Here is an 18342-nt window from a genome sequence, read left to right as displayed (position 1 = left end):
AAGTATAAACAAAGAATGATTAATGTTGATAAATGCTTGGAAACAAAATATACCTAAATAAAAATATATAGTTGATTAATTTTTTATTATGATATTTTATCATACATAACTACATATTTAGTTTACAATCTACTGAATACCTTAAAATAGTTTGATATATATTCGGTGCGAATATAATATCTGTGATGATTAAATTCATTTAACTTCAAAACGTTAAGTCCACAACATTTTAATGAAGTCAAACTTAATGATGGATTTTCTAAAATACATCCAAGAGTATAAAATGTTCCATATCCTTCTGACATATGAATTAAATTTTAAACGTTTTGAGACTAAAATAATCTGAGGTGTATAAAGCTTGGAATGTTAATAATCACGGGATTGTTTATATACATATATTTTTAATCAGTCGTATACTTTCAATACTAATACTTTGCCATATTCGATGAAAATGTAAAATTAGCAATGATTAAGTCCATTCAAGTATAGAGTACCGAGTCGTCAACAACAATTACTGTTCGTAAACGTGAAATAAAAATGTTGGAAAAATATAAAGTTCTCTTGGCACTATTAGTGGTTATTTTAGACGGAAGTTTTTGTACTTCGAAAGATATGTTTGACGAGAATGTAATAAAGACAATCGAGAGCTACAATAAACAAATTAAAGCCAAGGAGATGGAATTGCAAATTCTGCATTCAAAATTCGAAACTTTCTTAAATGAGTTGAGAGAAAATACAGTAAATACAGTGAAAACTGATGTGGATAATTTAGGTGAAGTCAAAAAGGAGGTGGCTCGCCTAAAAGTCAGTCTTGGACATAAAGAGGAAAGTCTTCGAACCTGTGAAATAAACCTTGGACGTGGAAGAGAGAATGAATCAAAGCAAACAAACATTCGAGAAAATATATCATCATTTTGGAACCAAATAATGGAAATGAAGGAACAAGACGGACGCAATTCGACCAATTGGGACAAAGTTAAACAAATACCTCGGCAATTAACACAATTTTTCACTGAAAATTGAATATGATTAAATTTAAATAAATAAAGAATCGGAAAAGGTTCAATTAAAGTAGAAGTTGTTCTTATTTGTTCGTTACTTTAGCAGTTACCAAATGTTAAGTTTTTAAATAAAATGACTGGAGATATATCTAAAGCTTTAAATTGCTGGAATATACCTTTGTATGTTTCAGGATATCTACATTTTTTTTTATATCGTCATCTCTATAAATCTTGGCTCCCTCTATTTTTTTTTAAAACTATTAAAATATGTAATTATGATTCATTTCTGAATAATTTTTTTCGAAGAACACTTTAAGAGGGCAATCTGTAATTGAATTTCCATTGCTCTGTGTTCAAGTAAAAAACAAGCAGTGTTTATATTTATTTGTTTTTATTATTTTCAGTTCGTTTTAAATTTTTTTTTGGTTTGGTTTTTTTGCCATTGGCATTGCAATCGTTAAGACTAAAGCTGGAGTCAACCACTGACTAGTACTCGATGGAGTAGTCGAAGGTGCCGAAGTGTTCGTACTTCTTCTCGAAGTACTTGGCGAAGGTGTCCACGTAGTAGACCTTGACGTCCTTGAAGTAGCCGTTGGGCACGAAGAAGGTGTACTCATCGATCTCGCGGTCGAAGGGATAGCCGAAGGGCTTGGTGTCCACAAAGCGGGTGCCGGAGCCAACTCCCGAGGAGTAGGTGTAGTCGAAGTTGGAGAACTGCTCGTACTCCTCGGCGAAGGGCGAGACGAAGAAGTAGAACTGCATGGGGAAACCGTGCTCCCAGCCCTTGGGCAGGACCAGGCGATCGGGGAAGGCATTGTGGGGCTCGCTGATGTCCAGAGGGAAGTCGTACTTGCCCTCGCTGGCCAGCATGACGTACTTGTACAGTTCGGAGTAGGTGATCCTGTCCTCGGCGGTCCAGGTGAACTCCTTGGAGCTGCGCTTGATGGTGTTGGTTCCGGCAACGAAGGGGTACACGAAGCTGTCGATCTGCACGAAGTTCTTGCGGTTGTATTCCAGAGGGATGACGCGGCCGAACTCGTCGAACTTGGGGCCCAAGAAGATGCGGACGACTCCCTTCTGGGCGGCCTTGGACTCAATGGTGAAGTCGAACTCGAAGGGCTTGTGGTTGAGGCGAGCCTGACGGGCCAGCAGAGCCTTGTCCCAGACGAACTCACCGTCGACGAAGGTCATCTTGTCGTTCAGCAGGTTGGTCACATCGAAGTCAACGATGTCGTAGTAGGTCACCAGCTTGCTCACGGTCACATCCTTGATGGTGATGCCCTCGTAGAAGAGGTCCTTGTGGGTGTATGGCTTCAGGAAGTACTTGAAGTTGTAGAAGACATCGGTGAACTTCTTGTAGAAGGTGTAGAAGAAGGGATCGCGCAGCATGGTCTCGAAGTTGAGGAAGACGTTGGGGAACACCTCCACATCGGAGTAGTCCACATCGGCGAAGTACATATGGGCCAGCAAGTAGTAGTAGTTGAAGAAGTACTTGTCGAAGGTGTCGGCATTGCCCTGCAGGTAGTTGCCAATGAACTTGACAGCCTCGGGCTTGTGCAGATCGATCACCTGACCGTCGGCGGTCTTGTAGAATCCGGACTCCAGGGACTTGTAGACGCGGCTGAAGAAGTTCTGGATCTGGCCGTACATCTCGAAGTTGCCGTAGGTGTAGAAGTCGTAGTAGTTCTTGCGGTAGCTGTAGCCGATGCCGTTGTAGTAGATCAGCTGGGGATCGTAGCCGTACTCGATCTGCTTGTACCAGAAGAAGTCGGGGATATCGCCATAGCCGTTGGTCAGACGCTCCTGGTAGTAACGGGCCAGGATCTGCTGCACGTTGTAGATCCAGAACTCGCCGCGACGGTCCTTGTCCAAACCGAACTGCTTGCCGTTGAGGAAGAAGGCGTAGTCCATGTTCAGGTAGTACCAGTAGGCGTTCCAGCCGAGATCCTCGGTGAAGTAGGAGAGCTTGGATTCCTCGTTGAAGAAGTCAACGTCACGGGTGTAGTCCACGGGCATGTAGAACTTCTGGAAGCCCTTCATGGCCTCAACGTACTTGGGGTCCTTGGCGAATTCGGCGTAGTTCTCGCGCAGGAAGTACTTGTCCTCGACGTACCACTCCTGGTCCAGACCCATCATTTTGTACCACTGCCAGGTCTTCCAGTCCTTGGTGTAGAAGTAGAAGTTGCCGGTGAACTCGCTGTAGTCCTTGTACAGGATGTCCTTGTACTCCTTCTCGTACATGATGTACTTGCTGAACACCTCATAGTCGAACTTCTCGGCCTCGTATACGAACTTGCTGTTGAAGAAGTACTGAGGGAAGATCTCGTAGATCTGGGGCAGGATCAGACCCTCGAACTCGGGCTTGTGGATGACGGCAAGGGTCAGGGCGTAGACGAACATGCCCTCGTTCACGTGGATGCGGGCCCAGGCGACGTTCCGGACGAAGGTCTCCCAGTCCTTGGCGTAGTAGAAGAAGTTGAACAGACCGTAGGCCTGCTTGTGGTGGGTCTTGACCAGAGCGCCGAAGAACTCGCCCTTGGGCAGCAGAGCTCCCAGCTTGTAGGACTCCCAGAATTTCTCCATGTAGAAGTCGAATGTCTGGGGGAAGAATAAAGGAAGCCATGTCATGGGAGGATTCTCTCCAAAGGAGTCTCATCCTAGAGCTTACCTCATACTGGTTCTTGTCGAAGGTGTATTTCTGGCCATACTTGATCCACTCCTCGAACATCAGGGGGTCCTCCACGCGGTAGAGGACCTCGAAGATGAACTTCTGCTTCTCGAGGAAGTCCTTGTCGGCAACCTTCACCTTTTGCGTGGGCACACTAAAGGCGGCCACGCAGCCCACGAGGGCCAGTATCACCAGGGTCAGCTTCATCCTTTGCTTCTGTCAGTCCTTGTTCCTTTCTGATTCTCCAACTGCTCCGGAATTGATTCGCTCAACGACCAACACCTAAAGTCTGTTGTCTTCGGAGCCCCAAGTCTGAGCTTATATAGCCCTCCATATCAGTGGAAGGTGCGTCCATCGCCAGCATAGGTCTTCGCATAGGTCCCGGCCCAAAAATAGCCACTCCGGGTCTTATCATTATCCGTGACCAATTCGCCAGCCAGGTGATGATAAGACGGTGCGAGACTGCAACGTGTTCCTGCCATTGTTGTGACGCTGCCATTATTCGCACTGCATCGAGATAATATTCAAGTATTTCGATTATGTGGCCAAGTTCTGTTTTGCAAACTGTCCGACGACGCACTGGACTGTGGCTCACCTCACTGATATGATTTATGCAAGGTTCAAGTTTACTTCTAGGTTAAATGTTGGTGGAATTTTTTTGCATTGCCATCCGGATCTTCATTTAAAAAGACATACTTGAAATATGTATAAAATATATACAAAGAACTAGTTGGCAATCAACGATATTTATTTTAAAAGAATATAGAGCTTATAAGTGCAAATGTGAAATAGATTTTAAGCAGTTAACAAGTAATATAATCTTTACTTTTAATAGCGGAATATTGCCTTGTAAATCACAATTACTGACTTAAACTTATTAACTTATAGGGTATATTTTCCTTACTTAATTATCTTATCCCTTATTGACCTTAATAATCTCTAAATAGCTCTCATTTTGAAGGTTCCATCTTTGGATGCTTTAACGAATTTCTCCAGGTTCCGGCAAGATAAACCATTTCTTATCTAAGGTCCAGCATATTTATGAACCGAATCGCATCATCATAAACGATTTTCCCAGATCGACCAGCAGCCATCAAAACAAAACCAACCCAAAAGACAAAAAATAGTGAGAGAAGATGCCCATATATATTGGATACGGGAATGGACGGTCGTCGCAGTTCTATGCAATTAGAGACAGCGCCCTGATAGATAAAAAAACGAACAAAAAAATCCAAAAGATGCGCTCAAACTGTAACAAATATAAATAACAAAGAAACCGTATTTTGTTCAGATTTTTTCAGTTTTTCTTTTATGGCCGCACCATTAAAGCCACACACATATAACGCAACCAGCGCCCCTGGATTGATACCATCATCTTCATCTCCACCCAAAGAAACACTTGGCGACACTGACGCCGTGTGGTCCAAGTGAGGAATTGGACAGAGGACTTGGGGACTGAATATTGGGGGACTGGGGAAATGGGAATCTGAATCCGCATCGGAATCGGAGTCAGACTCCGGCTCTGAATTATGAAACACTTTCCGCATTTAAGAAGGAGGAGATGTTGGGGAGAAAACTCTGGCGAGAGGAAAAAGTCGTGCAATAAATAAAACACTTCAAAAGTGCACTTAAGATAACACAAAAAAAAGAAACCATATGAGGCTGGAGAAAATGAGACAAAAGACTAAAGAGCCCCAAGAAGTGTGAGAGATGAGCTGAGATTCGTCTCAAAGTCTGGGTAATATTCGTATATGTGGGTCAAGACGGTCTCGACCATTTCGCCTGAGGCCAGTGTCTGCTAACGATTATAGAGAACTCATCTCTTTCTATTTAATCTTAAAGAAAAAATAGTGAAAATGTTGTGTTCATTTGACAGTTAACTAATTAGTTTTCTGCGAAGCATAACTTAAAATGATAATTAATATATTAGTAAATATGATTTAGAAAATATAACAACAAATATATGAGATAGAGAGCTTTAGTAACTCTAAATCACTTTCTTTATTTAATAAGGAATTGTATTCAATTTAAACAAAATATAATATAATATAATATAATATATTAATGATATGTGTCTGTATGATTCTTATGAAAATTATGAAATCTACAAAGTTTATTTGTATAACATATATTAACGAGAAATATTATTACTTTCAATAACGATTGAATCGATTTTAAAGGCTTAGTTAAGAACGGGTGTTTGTATTTTTTCTACCACTTCCCTGTTATTAAATCATTCAAAATTCACCTTCGAGTTGACCATTTCATAGTTGTCCTTAAGAATTAATTTATCGCCTGATGCGGCCGTCGACCAAATGCAGACATCAAACTCAGATTTCAATGTCAGACAGAATCAATAAATTGCAGAAAATGCTGTCATTGTTTTCGGGCCTTTTGGGAGATACTACCAATGGGTATTACTTCCAGGTGATTTGCTGTGTGTGTGTCCATGCCTTACACTCCACTGAACCCGGTTGAAACCCTTCGGATGTAGAGGCAAACAGGAGCATGGAGCATATTTTCCACGTGCAATCGAACTTGAAAATATATACCGGGCGCACTTACGCCTGACTGACTTTTTCACACGTTCTCGGACACATCCTTGGCTTGGGTTTTGGGTTTTGGCAATCGGCCCGAAAACGAGGCCCCGGGCCAAAGTCGAGGCTGGGATCATAAAGCAAATTACCCAGGTCGTGGCTTCGGATACATATGGTTACCGCCTGAGATGGGACGGGGAACAGAGGCTCCCGTCCCGATTCCGATCCCCAAAAATAGCTGTCAATTGGCCAATGCCAAAAGTTCTCCTGGGCACGTTTTACCCTTGCCACAGCAGGCATAATTTATAATTCAATGAGTTGGAGTTGAATGCAGCCACGGCGTTTAACCCGCCATCATTAGCCGGGGCGCAGGCGGATCATGGGAGCGGGGAGCCATGGGTTAAGGAAGAGAAGAGACCCAAACACATTCAGCTTTTGGCCCTCGGGCGCATGCCATACAATTCACCTTGAAGCCAAACTCAGAAGCGAAGATTAATTGCCGCTGCCTTTTGTTCGGCGACTATCTTGGGCCTCTCACTACGTCTCTTACTGTGGCTCATACGTACATTTATCTGAGCTATGCATCTTATAGTTAGGGATGGCACAAAGTCACTATAGATATCTTAACACTTTAACAACTTATAATAGTGATGTACTCATATTAGCAAAGATCTTACAAGTATTTGATAATTAAGGAACAAAATCAAAGAGATATTTTAATCATAAAATGCTGAGTTAATGCTGGAAGTTTTATTACAGAACAATTTAAGGATTAGTAGGAAAATATCAGCATAGGGTTGATTAACAAATTTGAAATTAATTTAATAAGTGTAAAACATTTTCTGATTTCATTTTCTAGCACTTCCGGTAAAGTATGCATTGAAAGGTATGCTTTGTAGAACTATCGAATAATCCGATGGTTTTTTCACGCTACCATCTCAAATATCCCTGACTTCATACATGAAACTCGCATGGCGATAAGGAATTTTATTCAGTGCTAGGTGCCCCTACTCAATGCCTCCTCGGAACCCCTCCTCCTGGGTACTCAAAAGGGCAGGCAACACACGTAATTGCTTTTTGTTTGGCGTCTCATTTTAGTTACGGTCTGGCAACTGATGATGCTCATACGCACGGATGTGACTTTGGGTCTAAAATGCGGCGGATTGGAGTGGAGTGGAGTGGAGTGTCGCGCCTACGAAAATAGGTGTCGCCAAGGCGATTAGGACGGGCCAAGAGTAGAGGTAGTAGACCAGGCCAGTGGCCAAAGGGCCATGAATCAAAACTAGAGGCCAGTCCGGGCTTCGTTCGTTAGCTCTGCCGACTGTCAGGCACACACACAACACACAAATCGCTTTGAGTAATGCTGCTCCCATTTGAATTATTGCTGTCGCCATGACCCAAACTCATCCCTCACCGTTGTTAATTTTTTATGGCCAGTTAGCCAAAAAAAAGGGTTTTCATTTAACCAGAATTTCAGAGTCCTAACACCATTTGTCCCCAGCGAACAATGATGGTGATGCTGATAATGATGATGTGTCGAGTGAACTATTCGAAGGTTTTCAGCATTGATAAGAAATTGGGTTTTTTAGTGAGTGGAGTTCATATGAGATTGAATTGGTCACTAATTTATAGTTATTTGGTTAACTTAACTTCATGAAAAGTACACCTAAAACACTAAAGCTTGTTTCCAATTATTTGGCTTAATTTCATTTCTTGCTAGCAAAGTCTCTGGTTGCATTATTTTCTATAACATAGTTTGTATTTTTAGTGCTTTGTATAAATTAATTATTAATATATAGGAAACAATGTGAGAGCATTCTCCACGTTAACAGATTTACAAATATTCCTTCTATAAATGTTTCTTCTTATATATTTTTTCTTGTATAATTTAAACAAAGCAATCATAAACTCAAAAGTGTCAGAACAAAGTTTATGCAAACATTAAGATCCCCTCCACTTTATTAACGACCAAATTCCAATTGAATCAGTAGCTCTTAAAAGTATAAAATTTCATGTAATTCTGTGTGCGTGCCGAGGATTATGAAATCCACTTTGAGCATACATCATTGTGACATGTTTTATGGTCACACTTTAATTGACAAACAAGATCCATTTTGTTTCAACATTTTGCATTACATTTCCGCCTCATTGCGCATTCCAATCCAATTACAATTTCACACCATTTTCCCCCACTCCAACTTCCATGGAATAGAATATACTCGAAGGGCCCAACCCAAGGCATTCAGACTTTTGTTGTCTTCGACGTCTAGCCGGCTCATTAGGCATAATTTATAGATGCGTAGTAGCTAATAAAATATCCGAGTGCGGGTTCTCTTTCCCGGGAAGGTGGGGCTTTTCTAGTGGGTGGGGGACACAACTTTCTAAAATTTCAAAATCATAGCTTCTTAGGCATGCGCACAAATTTATAATGCAATAAATCAGCTCCAAATGGCTTTTACCACGAACAACAATCGGGGAATCGTCGCTGGCCAATTATTTTAATCGCTTTTGTCAAGCCACTGGCCTCTCGGCCACATTAAAAGAATGCGCTTATGGATCCAAATACTATAAGATATGCATTCGACGGATAGAAGAAAGAAAGAACCACTCTGATTAAGCAATTCGGTGTGAAGTGCTCGAGGCGACACACACAAGACACACAACACAAACAGACAACAGAGACAAGAGAGCTTTCAACACTCCATCGCTGAATAAATGGAATGCAACATTAATGGCATCTGTCCCCAGCCCAATCCATATCCATAAAAATACCCAAAAATTTACTTTCACTTAGCCCCAAATAACCTGATGGCTCTCCACTCCGATTTGAGTGGCGCTTTTCGATGCATTCGTCAAGAGGTCGTAACGATCAACTAGCGATACAAACAAATTATAAAATGTATCTGTTTTATGGATCGAAACTTAGGAGAACAGCTGAGTTTTACATGAACAGAGGCGCCAATGGAAATGGTTTATGTTAAACAAGGTTTGATTTTCACTTTGAGAGAATATTAAATGCTTTTAAATAATGTAAAGCAAGTGTTGTGTAGGTTTAACTCTCAAAATAAAAATTGGAAACTAGCTTATCTAAAATTGTGAACGTTTTAAAGTAGATTAAGCTCTTAAAACAAAAATTTCAATTCAATTCAAATAGCTAATCGTTATAATTCTGTAAAAACAAACTTTCATTTTCACTTGGAAAGAATATTTATTGTTTTAAAATAATGTAATGTAAGCATTGACTTACAATTATAAAATATGTTTTCATTTAAATCCGTAAATATTGTTTTGATATATTATAATGTAAGTAATGTGTAGGGTTTACTCTTAAAACAAAGTGGAACCAAGAATTTATCAACAACTCTTCTAAAAAGACCTCAATTCAAAATATCTAATCATATTAATTGCGCTTTTCCTTTCAAGGCAGATAAACCTGATATCTTTAAGTGAAAATTTTCCAGCTGTTCAGGGAATAATAACTTCTTCCGACACGTACCGTTTGCTTAGCATATCTGAAAGGAAAATTACCTCCATAAAGGTAAAAAATACATCAGCTGCTCATTGCACAATTTGCAGGCAAACACAAAAAAACGAGAAAATAATGCTTTATTGGAGCAAACAAATTTTCTTGGTTTTGTTTGATTGCTCTCCGGCAATTATCAAATCTTTAGATAACTCTCCCCCAAGAGAGTTTTAAAATTCTTCCCAGTATTTTGCAAATATTTACTGAAAATAAAAGTAAAGGAGAAGCATTACAAAAAAAAAAAAAAATGTGATCAAAAGACAAGGGCCGCGTGCTGCGTTCTGGTTATTAATCAAAACAACTTTTAATGATGTTGGCATGCGACAATCGCAATTGTTGCCACATCCCCCCATTTTTGTTGCACGTTGCATGCCGGCGATAATGTTTGGATTAGTTCAAGTCAATTGCATTCGGGGCAAGAGGAAAGCTAAGAGAGCTTGAGAGCACAACAAATGCGACGCGTGTTTGGCGACGAATCTAATGTGGCACACGTGGCCAGGGAAATGTTGCACTCACGGTGGGTGGTTGCCAAGTGGGTGGCTCTTGGGGGTGGTTGGGTGGTTGGGTGGTGGTGCCTCGGAGATAGCCACAAGGCAGAGTTAAATGTTGTGTTAAGATTAAAAACAGCCGGCCACAGAAAGCAGCTTATCGGGTTTTCCCTTGCAAGGAGAGTGAGTAAAACTTAACCTGGACTTTTTCTTTGGGGGGAAGAAGGGTTTTCCACTCCATCGACGTGCCAGGCATTAATAATAATGCTCAGAAAGAAAAAAGGGATATCCCCCATATATATATATGTATATCCCTCGACCACCCCCACTCATATCGTGGGGTTAATGCGGGTGACAAAAAATTCGAATTTCTTTTCGGTTGCTTTTCCCGTTTTCCTTGTTTTTCCCCAGTTTTTTTCCCTATGCCTGTGGACTGCTAATGATGCCCCAGGAAGTTGGAGAGCAGGTGCTGCTGGCACAGAATCGAATGGCAGGCGGAGAGGGACATCAAATATGCTCACACTCTGCATAATTTATGGCACATAATGCCAGGCTCAAGTAAGAACCGAAAAAAAGCGAGAAGAGAGTGTTAAATGCTATGTAAACCTGGCTGGAAAAAAACTCTGTCAACTTATCAGTGTTTTTTTTTGTGACTCTGGGCAAACGAAGTTGAAGGAAATGGCAGGGAAATCGAGGGGCATGTTTAACACCTTGATGGCTACGTGGGTGGCCATGAGGGGATCAGAGATAACGAGAAAGGTAAAGAGGTCATTGAAGTGAGCGATGGATTGCGATTAAATTACACTTCCATTGGTGATTGAGATTACTGGAAAAATATTACATTATTTAATGGAATATCTGTGGAATATTGAAAGGTTATTTAAGCATATACTTATCCGTAAAATATAGTTTGTAATTCCACGTATCCTTTGCTTATAAAAGATATTTGTCAAGCATATTAGTATCAAATGTATCATCTAATGATGAGGATAAAAACAAATACTTTTTAGGACATTCTTTCTTAGGGATTTTTTTTAATAAAAACTTTAACTTTATATTATAGACATATTCAAATAGCTTTTTCAATTAAAATATTTTAATTTATTGATTAATATTAAATGCAATCGAAAACTGTATAGATGCAGCAAACCTATAATATGATCCCAATTTTGCAACTTTTCCTGAAACTGTAACGAAAACAATTAACTTGAAAATCGGACACATTCCTCGGCAATTTGTGGCCACTGACATACATCATACTCGTAACCAAGTTGCACACCTGAGCACGTTCAGTGGGACCACACCAGACACCTTGCCACCTTGCCACATCTCATACCTCTGCACCCTCTCCCCCCTTCGTGTCCAGCGGGCAAATTGAATGGCAAATTTGTCTGCACGCAGCAGCAGCAGAAACATAAACTTTTTAATTGAAAAACAATTTTTTCTCTTGCATTTTTTTCCTTGATTTTCTTTTTGGTAAAATTTCTCTCATTTTTCGGAACACACGAGACGAAGGGTGCGACGGATTGAAGTTCGCTCAAGTTTCATAAATGTTATTGAGTTTTTCCAGCAATTTGTGTAACTAGTTTTCCAGCTACAGGAGGGGGTGGAAAAAAAATCAGGGTCTGTAGATTGGACAGGAGTGGAAAGCTTCACCATTTATTGACTTGACTTCCGTGCGTATGTCGCAATTTCCGGTTTACGGCAAACGAAATAAAAACGTAATTTAATGGCACATGGGCCAATGGCTGAAATTGTGATGGCCTGTGATCCCTCCACACCTCAACCTCAACCTAACCCACATCCACACCCACACCCAATCCCTCCGATTGAACGTTAATTGAAATCGTAAGATTCGTCACTTTATGCAGGAAGGGAAGGTGGAAAAAAGTTTGAGGGGGGAGAAGGCAAGTTACAGCCTGGCAATTAGGCAAAATCAAATTCCATCACACGGAGACAACTTTATTGAATTCAATTATGATTTTCACACCCAAGTGTGAGATGTGCGAATGGATTTCCCAGTTGCGAGTTGTTTGCCAACTTTTGTTCATGGAAGGATGAGATCTGTGTGCTATGCAAATGCATTCGGTCATATTAGTTGATTTTACGAGCGTCTTTGATAAACCAGAATCCGACTTTGGCCAGCGGAAGATGAGTGGCTTGAAAATGCAATGAAATGTTGAGTGAGCTTCGAGCGAGGTTTGTACAAGAAATTTGTTTTAAATGGGAATAAATTGGGTACATTTTATATAGTTATATGAGAAAAATATGAAGTGTGCAGATGAGTTTTCGTGGTGGAAAATGACTTTGCAAATAACTTGCTGCACTTGTATTCTGTGTGGTCGAATTTCTATAAAATAAATACAATATATACATAATGTAATCAATATAAAATACTATTGAACATACTTTATGTAACGAAAATAGAAAGTAATTTCAAATTTATCTGCATAAAGGTAAGGAAAATAATGTTAATACAACTTTTAGATAAAAGTTGAAATTCAAATATTATGCGAACCTAAATTTAATCTTTAACTGTTTTTCGTTTCTCCTTAAACTCGCTGATCTCTCCCATAAGAATCTATAAGACTTTAGATATGTTTTCTTACCATAACTATAACTCATATATCGCTGGGCGCTAATTGGGATTAAAGAAAGATAAAGTAAATACAACTTACATATAATTTTTCATTTAATGGCTTTGGTATTTATTTATTTAACAATTATGTTGGTTTGAATTTAACCTTCAACTCTTTCTTAGTCCCCCGCAAACTCCTTGAACTCCCCCATATGAATCCATAACACTTTAGATATGCCTTTTTAGCGAAATGTGACTTTACCATAACCATAACTCATCGACCTCACCGCGTTGAACTTATCGCCAACGTACGCTTTTTGCGGGTTAACACACCTGCCCCATCACCTGGTTGTCGGCCCGCCCCCTTCGACCCCCCCTTGGAAAAGACCACGCTCACCCGCTGCGAGGGCGACTACCAACTATCAAGTGGCAAGTGGCAACTGCAAAGTGCCAACTGTTTCGAGCCAGTAAAGTCACCTTGTTTATGGCGCCTTGGAACTGCGGGTGCTCCTCTTAATCGAGCATTCGAGACTCCCAGATGCGGGCTGGATTAACGCTAAGGCGGCTCGAATCGGATCGGATCGGATCGGATCAATCGCCGCAGATTCCGGCGAGTTCAACAAACCGAACAATGCACAAGCAGCTTTAATTGAATTACCATTGACCGCGGTTCGCAGTCGCAGAATCGAATCGAATGGAATTGAATGCCAATCGAAGGGAAAATGCGCCCGGGAGGGAAATCGAATGAGAGTCGTATATATGTATGTATGTATCTATGTATGTATACTTATATGCTGACACATTAGTGCATAATTTTGGTACGCCCCCAATGCCTCTGTCTGGTATCTTAATTAACCGCCTCGCTTAGAACAGAAATTAACTCGATTGCGCCTTAATTAGCCGGCCGGCGTTTAATGAACTTGGCTGCATCACAGAAGCAACCACAGAAAATTGTGTGGGAGTTGTAAAAGATTTTTCCGTTCAACCAACGGGGAGAGGGGGGAACAAAGGTTGCAAGGTCAAAATGGTGGATTACATGAGGTCAAAGCATAATTCAACTGGTAATTGTAAAGCTATTCGAGCTGAATCATTTGAATTTAGATATAACTATCATTACACACTTCGAAGAATGATTAACTACTATGAGAAAATATTTAAGTGAAATATGAAGAGACTAATTTACAATTGTATAACTCTTTTCATATAAAAATTTTAAGATATTTGTAATGATAACTTATAAACTACAATGAGTTAAGTGCTTATTGTACTCTTTTATGAATATTTATATGTGAGTTAAGTGCTTCTTGTATTTTATTTTATATGTATTTATACTTACTTCCATTTAAGAAAAAAAGTTTTATTTTCAGGCTCTGTAGGTCTATCAAATAATTTACAAATACTCTTCAATATGTGCTTTTACTTGAACTTATTTTACAATTAAAAGGTAAATCATTTATCGCTCTAAATAACTTCAAAAGAGCATCTGATTTGGAGCAGAATAATTGAAATAAAATAAGTTAATTAGGATCCACTTCATTAATTAATTATTTTATAATCCACCTTCTCTTGTGCACTCATCGGCTCACTTCACTTTTCAACTTCTATTCAATGCTTGGCCAGCATCAATAACCGCATAATCGATGGACCTGCCTGCATTTGGCCAAAACGGCACGCGCTCTGCCCTTCATCTCATTTCCACACACACACACACACACACTCGCCTCACGGCCCATTGAGTGTGCAAATAAATGCGCTTAATTAATTGCATTTTTGCACTTTCAAGTTGCGGCCCGTCCCTTGAAGAGCCCGCCCACAAATCGAATGCGGAATCGAATTCGAATGGAGGAGTCCGCGGAGGAGGAGGCCAACTTCAAATATGCATCAATAAACTCAATTAAACGTAAACGAGAGTGCGCTTCAAGCGAAATGCACAACCTAAGGGCTCTGCAAGGGAAGTGGAAATGGAAAACGCATTGTTGATCCATGTGGGTGCAACGACTACGACGACTACGATGATGATGATGAGCATATTTTTCTTACAATTTCTATATATTTATCTGCACATCTGCAGACTTGTCGGGGGCATTAGTTTCATGTAGGAAGCTGGGGATTTGCCAAGTGTGAAGTGGCTTAAGTTCTTTCCCTCTTTCTTTTTTTGTATTATTATTTCAAGTTCTCTTTTTTACGCTACTGAAGAAGTGTTTCGAGCCATCGGGAGGAGTGTTGTTTGGTCTGATCTGGCACTTCCTGTCAAAGGGAAGCTCTCAGTTTATGCCGACATCTCTCAGCGGACATGCAACTTCATTTGTTAAAGACTAAAACAACATTTGGACACTGAATCAATCTCAATCATGGTGGGTGTTGATTGAAGGGTGGACTAGTTACCTAAAAAAAAGAGGGGGAGCAAGGAAGCTTTCACCAAATTAGCCAAAAACAAACAAATAATAGCAAGAAGTAAATAAATCAGATGAGAAAAGGGTGAAATTCCACTTGGAGATGATAATGGAAAAACAAAATTGGTATTAGTCGGAGAATTGTAATAATTGAAATCTAATAATTATATTATATTATTAAATTCAGGATTTTGTCTTATAAAATCTATGAATATATAATCTTTTAAGCATATTATTTAAATACCTTTTGGATAAAAGGTATAAAAGGAATATCTTTATAAATATAACATCTTAGTTTTAAAGTTTGTGTGTATTGTGTTAGTTAAATAATCAAAGCACTTCTCCCGTAGCTCTATATTTTTATTTTTTTATTATATTTTGTAAAATTTATATTTTATTTCAAAGCACGATCACTTGTATTACTCTCACGCTGCCACCACTAGTCCAAACCTAAACTTCTCGTTTTTCTTAGTATTTCATTTACTAAAATTTCACTTTGAAATGCAAACCAGACAAAAGCGTGGCGCTCAACGCATCCGCTAATTACGCACGGCTCCCACACCCCTGACCCCCTTTTCCCATTTCCCAACTCCCACGCACATACACACTCACACACACCCCGAACACAGTGGAAAGTGTAAACAAATTTTGGAAACATTTTCCCAAAACAGAAACCGAAACAGAAACTTAAGCGTGCAAGTTGGCAACCCTTTTTGGCTTGAAAGTTTTCACCCGCTGACTGATGCGCTGGGCAGCTGCAGTGTCCGGGGGAAAATGGGAGAGGAAAACGGGTGGAAAATGGGGTAGGAGAGCTTTACAGATCAAAGTGATATTTTTTGCTGCTGCTGCTGCTGCAGCTCGCGGCTTCTTGCCGCTTTGACGGAACCAACAAACATGTTCGGCACTTTATTTACATTGGCTTCCGGTTGAATTCGGTTTTCCCACTCCTTTTTCTCCTCCTCCTCCTCCTGCTACTGTTTTTTTACCCTGCCCCTTGGCTTTATTTTGGTTTTCCACATTCAATCGGTATTTTCAGCATTTATTTGTTGTTCTAGCGAAATAAAAAGCAAAAAATATGCTTTAGCTCTCGTTTGTAAACAAAACTTGGGAAAAATTTACATTTTTGGACAAAAAACCAAAGAGGAGCAAATCGAGTAAGGAAAAACATCAAAGGGATTTTTGTATAAATGTAAATAAAATAGTTGACCCATCGCATTAAAAGCTTTTGGCCTTAAAGATTATCTAAAGATATCAGTGGGTCAAGCCATTCGATTTCCCAAGCACGTTTTTAGCTGCTTATTAGAAGAGACAAAAAAATATTATCTGAACCGTTTATCGGAAAGCCATAAAGTTTTCATTATTACACGACAGCCCCCGCCTCCTCGTTCTTTCTCTACTTTTACCGTTGCCCCGCGTTTAATTACATTTTATATTAAGCCCGAAAAAGGGGGCCAGAGCCCAAATGAAAACAATGACAGAGACGCGACAATCACGTGCCATGCGCAACGTTCTAAATTTCAATTGAATCCAATTTAATTAGCCGAAAGCGTTAGAAAAAGAACCATTTCGGAGGCGACTTTACCTTGTCCCCCCGAAAATTGTTAATTTGTATGCCGCGAGAGTACAGGGTATCCATGATGTCGAGGGAGGAGCCTTGCGTCACTGATGAAACTGACATAATTTGCATTTAATAGCTCCTTTCCTTTTAAATGATTATTTTCTTGTTTTTTTTTTCTTTTTGTTGCTTGTGTCGTGATTCATTGGGGGGCATTTCAAAGGAAATGACACGAATAAAACTGTTGGGGCCAGTTGAGTTTTGTTTTGATCTGCCACTGACTTCGAGTGAGTGTGCGTGTGCAATGTAATAACAAACATATGCAAAGACATATGTATGATTTTTTACTCCCACAATATGCAATAATCTCGTTCCTTTATTCAGTCCCCTTCAACCGCATTTGTGTTTATTTAAGCTCAACTTGAGGGCGCTATAAATAGCCAAAAGTGTCGGGAAGTTAATGTGACTCACTGCAATGGAATTTTTGAAGCAATAAAAAATATTTCTCTTTATAAAATCTATAATATTATTAAATATCTTTTCTACATTATTTTGACAATATTGAGTATTGAAAGGAACCAAAGAAATTAATTGCTACACAGAGAGAATTATAAATTGGTGAAATTTAACATTTGGTGGAAGGATAAAACTCTCAAATTGAAGATTTTGCTACCTTCATTGAAAAAGTATTTCATAATTTTGTCAGAGAAAGTTATCAAATTAATTTGTTTTGTCTTAAACTTGGGATTAATCATTGCAGAAAAGTCTATGTATCGATAACATTTCGATATTTGACGAGAAGGACGAAGAAAATATGTATTTGTGTATTTTATAGTTTGGAGCAATTTCCGAATAAAATAGAAATAATAAATTACTAAATCTTTTAATATAGTTTAATTTTTATCTTATCGATCATTCAAACCGCAATATTTTACGATATTTTGTTACATAAAGCATTACGATATTTATGATATTGAATGCGATATTTTTGTGGTTTTACTTATCAGCTTGGGCTTTTCTTATAGGCAATCTTTTATATGTTTTGCGATTAAGATTTAATTTAATTTAAACAAAAAATATTCCAAATATGAAATACGAATAATAAATTGTCTGACTCAATAGTTGTCGCCTTAATTAAACAAAAGCATTTATAAATTCCTCACTGCGCAACAAAGCAATGAATTTTCTTTACATAAACTTCCTCCGACAAAGTTAGTTTAATTGGCCAGCAGTTTGGGGGAAACAAGACGCCCTAAATATGACAAATAAAATAGCAAACTTTTAATTAAATGATGACAAATTACAAAGTAATTCAAATACAAACCAATGCGAGCCTATTGGGTTACCTCATTGCCATTTGTACAGAACATAGAGATGTGTATTTAATTTCCAACCATAATTCGCAATACAGCACAATCATGTAAATGAGTTTTCGGTTCGGTCTTTTGCGGTCTACTCTGGAAATTCAATCAGTGACCAGGAACCGACGAGTGGGTAGCTGGGAAATTGGGAAAACGGAAAAGCGATGGTGAGAGAGGAGGGGCTTATCAATGGTATACGCATTTCAAAGCAAACATTTTAGGCAGATTTGTGCACACA

General features: G+C 39.3%; 1 protein-coding gene across 1 annotated transcript; it reads right to left on the bottom strand.

Moving 5' to 3' along the window:
• Window positions 1–1379: 1379 nt before the first annotated feature.
• On the bottom strand, window positions 1380–3957 carry LOC110185806 (larval serum protein 1 gamma chain-like). Its single transcript, XM_020954811.2, has 2 exons — window positions 3670–3957; window positions 1380–3599 (listed from the first exon to the last, which is right to left on the bottom strand). The coding sequence occupies exons 1-2, from the start codon at window positions 3874–3876 to the stop codon at window positions 1488–1490; spliced, it is 2319 nt and encodes a 772-aa protein (XP_020810470.2). The 5' UTR covers window positions 3877–3957; the 3' UTR covers window positions 1380–1487.
• Between the last annotated feature and the right edge of the window lie 14385 nt (window positions 3958–18342).

This window comes from Drosophila serrata, unplaced genomic scaffold (assembly GCF_035046125.1).
Source record: "Drosophila serrata isolate PLE 108 unplaced genomic scaffold, ASM3504612v1 contig_245, whole genome shotgun sequence".
In the NCBI taxonomy this organism is placed as follows: Eukaryota; Metazoa; Arthropoda; class Insecta; order Diptera; family Drosophilidae; genus Drosophila; species Drosophila serrata.
The sequence above is the reverse complement of the archived record's forward strand: the minus strand, read 5'-3'. Positions and strand labels throughout refer to the sequence as shown.

Excerpts from the sequence above, each read along its gene's own strand:
- LOC110185806 (XM_020954811.2), bottom strand. The coding sequence starts at position 3,876 with ATGAAGCTGACCCTGGTGATACTGGCCCTCGTGGGCTGCGTGGCCGCC. Across the intron at positions 3,600-3,669 it reads TCGACAAGAACCAGTATGAG|ACATTCGACTTCTACATGGA; the intron begins GTAAGCTCTAGG and ends TTCTTCCCCCAG.